The sequence below is a fragment of the Sphaeroforma arctica genome, assembly GCF_001186125.1.
Source record: "Sphaeroforma arctica JP610 unplaced genomic scaffold supercont1.776, whole genome shotgun sequence".
Classification (NCBI taxonomy): Eukaryota; class Ichthyosporea; order Ichthyophonida; genus Sphaeroforma; species Sphaeroforma arctica.
In genome coordinates, this window is record NW_014039782.1 from 37,874 (window position 1) to 42,282 (window position 4,409).

The 4,409-nt window shown below is 41.3% G+C and overlaps 2 protein-coding genes across 2 annotated transcripts; both read right to left on the reverse strand.

The window, feature by feature from the left end:
* Positions 1–121: 121 nt before the first annotated feature.
* On the reverse strand, positions 122–541 carry SARC_08532 (hypothetical protein; the record flags this gene model as incomplete). The annotated part of the gene is made up of 1 exon (XM_014297492.1): positions 122–541. One exon carries the CDS (start codon positions 539–541, stop codon positions 122–124), a length of 420 nt encoding a protein of 139 aa, XP_014152967.1.
* Positions 542–735: 194 nt separating this feature from the next.
* SARC_08533 (hypothetical protein) lies at positions 736–4,152 on the reverse strand (the record flags this gene model as incomplete). The annotated part of the gene is made up of 5 exons (XM_014297493.1): positions 736–783; positions 1,353–1,433; positions 1,735–2,011; positions 2,528–2,637; positions 3,889–4,152. Coding segments are annotated over 5 exons (780 nt in total), but the record flags the coding sequence as incomplete, so codon positions are not given.
* Positions 4,153–4,409: the final 257 nt, after the last annotated feature.

Consider the following 4,409-nt stretch of genomic DNA (forward strand, 5'->3'; position numbering starts at 1 on the left):
ACTTGCTAAAACCCTGCCATAGCACTTGCTAAAACCCTGCCATAGCACTTGCTAAAACCCTGCCATAGCACTTGCTAATACCCTGCCATAGCACTTGCTAATACCCTGCCATAGCACTTGCTTATGCCTTATCGAGTGTTGAGCTTGAGACAGAGCCAGTCGAGTAACACCGCCATCTTTGTCTGAGAGGTCTCCCGCACCGTTTTCCGATCCAAGAACGCTCTGAGTGTTCAGCTTGTGGCAGAACTATCATCCTGCTTTGCTTGAAGTCTGAGTAAACTTTGGTGCCGTTATCAGTGATAGAGCTTTTTGCAGAGATAGCCCTACCATTCCGGTTTCCCATTAAGTCTTGGTATACTTTTGTACCGTTAAGAGTGTTGACCTTGGGGCAGAGATACTTGTAGATCACCGCTTTCCCCATAGGTCTACCGACAAAGTCCTCCGCCGGTAGACAAAGCTCCCCGGTCCCAACAAGTTTTAGCACTTGCTTGGCCTCGTTGCCGAAGTGCAGCAGACATTGTTGTAGGATACCACATCCCATACAAGTCTTCGCTCACATGGACGGGGCTGTGTGAGAGACCTCTGCTATAGCATACTGTAGAGACCTCTGCTATAGTATACTGTAGAGACCTCTGCTATAGCATATTGTAGAGACCTCTGCTATAGCATACTGTAGAGACCTCTGCTATAGCATACTATAGAAACCTCTGCTATAGCATACTGCAGAGACCTCTGCTATAGCATACTGTACGTTCCGAGCACTCCAGAATCCGATCCCCAAACCTGTAGCGGTATGAGAGTGACATTAGGCTTAAGGTATGAGCAGAATGTCGCCCCAAACCATTGGTACGGGATATACAATGTGGTCAGAAGCGGTGTCTGCGCCGACTCACGTGAGCAGGTACATCTACGTAGTTTCATGTATGAATATATTTATATGTATATATTTACGTCTGTATATATTTATGTATGTATATAAGTATGTAAGCGTATGTTTGGATTGTTCGGATTTGTAACTTCGACTGTTGAAATATTTCCTCGAAAGCCTCCCAGTGTTGAAGCTAACCCTGGATATTAGCCTGAAAATAATTGGCCACTCAGTCAATACCATTGCCAGGTACGTCAACTCAGCATCGTTTGTGCGGTGGACATACACACGTGCCAACAAGCACAGATAATGGTCGTGCATTGCTGGGGTAAGCATACACAATTGAGTATATGAACTTATATTAAAGTACTAAATATATAACAATACATCAACGGATTGGTGCGTAATATAGGAAAGCATTTGTATGCACAATATATATCGCTTCTTAGAGTAGTATAGTTGTGACCATGGTCAAGATACATACCGCCACATCTCCATGGACGTCAACGGTATTGACAGGTAACACATCCCGGTGTATCGTTATCGGTTCAATCTCTTCCGACAGCTGCGAATTAAAAATAAAATAAAATGAAGCAACAATCGTTAAGCTTTGTGTGAGTGCAAACCCAAAGTCCACAACTAGACACTCAACACAGGTAGATCTATATGTCATTGCAGGGCACGGACATATATATCCACCTACGTAAATCCCACGTTACTAAAGGAATATATATTGGTCTACAAAACAGACCCATCATAGAGATCCCACGAACCCCCAAGTCCATCTCCATACAGCAGTGACTATCTGGGCTACACAGCAACTTCAGCACTATAGATTATACAAGTCCTCCCACACTTGCACATACCAAGCCATCCCTGAGATCTAATAACACCAAGGCCTTCCCCACACACGCGATCATCGACTGCTTACTACGTCTCGAGTGTATATTCAGTGTACGCACACCCCCTCGCCCGGCTCGGAGCATCGACCCCAACTCCATCTGACGGGTAATAACGGGACGTCCCGCTTTCCGCACATCCCACAGCACCACACGACCGCTACTGTCGCCGGTGTAGATACTAGTATCCGCAGCAGAGCCACAGGTGGTGATGCACTGTATCCGTCTGCCAAGTTCGTCAGTACTAGTGGCAGTAATAGAGCGGAGGGTGAACCGTATGAGTCATAGATGTGTGGCGAGGGGAACTGTGGAATCACTTGGATACGTGCACCAATGCCATCAATATGACATCCAGACACACGATCGCCTGAGTAAAGGACCCTTTCACAGGCGGCAATACAGTGAATCTTTGAGCCGAGAAAATCGGAACTAGCAAAGGTAAGTGAACATATGTGCAGATGATTGATGCGATCGTGTGCTGCTAAGGTTCAACTATATATATAACCTATTTGTGTATTTATGTATGTACGTGGTTTGTGTGTGCGCATATACATATACATATACATACATACATATATATATAATATATATATATATATACATACATATACATATACATATACATAATATATATATATATATATATATATATATATATATATATATATATATATATATATATATATATATATATATATATATATATACATATTTATATATATATATATATATATACATATATATATTTAATATCGATTACCTGACATCGGAACAGTCCATGGCACGCAGATGCTTGCCACGGGTATCCCACAGGCTCAACTCCGTGGCTTGGCCCGCTGCAAGTACGCAGTCACGGTTGTACCAGTGCGTCTGTAAGTTAAACCATAAAGTTAGTTTACAATCATTCCAATAGCAGGTTGCAAAAGTACACACCCAAATGTTACAGTCAATACTTTAGGGTACTCTAGTCACAGTTTGTATACTGAAGAAAATCAGCCCAGTCGTCGGATTTCTTCATGATCGATATCTTCATCCCGACTATCATACTCACACCCAGCACAGGCATCAAATCGATACAATTCACCAGTTGCCTCCAATTACGTACCGCAAAGACTAGGAGCCAGAGCCGCTATACACACTCTTAGGCTACGTTCTATATACTCTTAGGATACGTTCTATATACTTTTAAGCTACGTTCTATATACTCTTAGGATACGTTCTATATACTTTTAAGCTACGTTCTATATACTCTAAGGCTACGTTCTATATACTCTTAACTACGTTCTATATACTCTTAGCTACGTTCTATATTCTCTTAGCTATGTTCTATATACTCTTAGCTACGTTATATATACTCTCTTAAGCTACGTACTATATACTCTTAAGCTACGTTATATATACTCGTAAGCTACGTTCTATATACTCTTAAGCTACGTTATATATACTCTTAAGCTACGTTATATATTCTCTTACGCTACGTTATACTCTTACGCTACGTTCTATATACTCTTAAGCTACGTTCTTTATACTCTTAAGCTACATTATATATACTTTTAAGCTACGTTCTATATACTCTTAAGCTACATTCTATAACTCTCAAGCTACGTACCCTATACTCTTAAGCTACGTTCTATAACTCATAAGCTACGTTCTATATACTCTCAGCTACATTATATATACTTTTAAGCTACGTTCTATATACTCTTAAGCTACATTCTATAACTCTCAAGCTACGTACCCTATACTCTTAAGCTACGTTCTATAACTCATAAGCTACGTTCTATATACTCTCAGCTACGTTTTTTATACTCTTAAGCTACATTATATATAATTTTAAGCTACGTTCTATATACTCTTAAGCTACATTCTATAACTCTCAAGCTACATACCCTATACTCTTAAGCTATGTTCTATAACTCATAAGCTACGTTCTATATACTCTCAGCTACGTTCTTTATACTCTTAAGCTACATTGTATATACTTTTAAGCTACGTTCTATATACTCTTAAGCTACATTCTATAACTCTCAAGCTACGTACCCTATACTCTTAAGCTACGTTCTATAACTCACAAGCTACGTTCTATATACTCTCAGCTACGTTCTTTATATTCTTACTTACCGCAGATATGGGATCCGACTCCATCCCCATGCCACGCACATTGAGCGGTCGCGTGCCTTCTTCATCCCAGTCAAAGCACACCAACCGTCCCTCCAGCACACTCACACACTTGCGCTTGTCCACAGCTGACAGTTTGATCTGTGTGAGTGCCCCACTTTGCCTCGAGTGGTGCAGTACCGAACCTCTGCAGTCGGACGGGGCAGGACAGAGAGGGCCCAGCGCCACGGCTACGGAGGTCATGCTGGTGTGACCTGATTTTTGCTTCTGGTGACGCGAGAAAGGATATATGCAAAATCGTAGAGAGTTGAGTTCATCGATTGAAGAGTTAAGAGGCAATCCTCAAATTATTCCTATTGTATTTCCTGAGGTCCTTTCCCCTGCTCATTGGTATAAACACGCAAATGTAGTGCCAATATAAAATAAAAATCTATACTGAAAGCAACCTAAACAGTCATACAGACGCCCGCGGGCCCTACTGGAAGAACAACAGTAAACATTGACACTCACACCAATAACAGTGA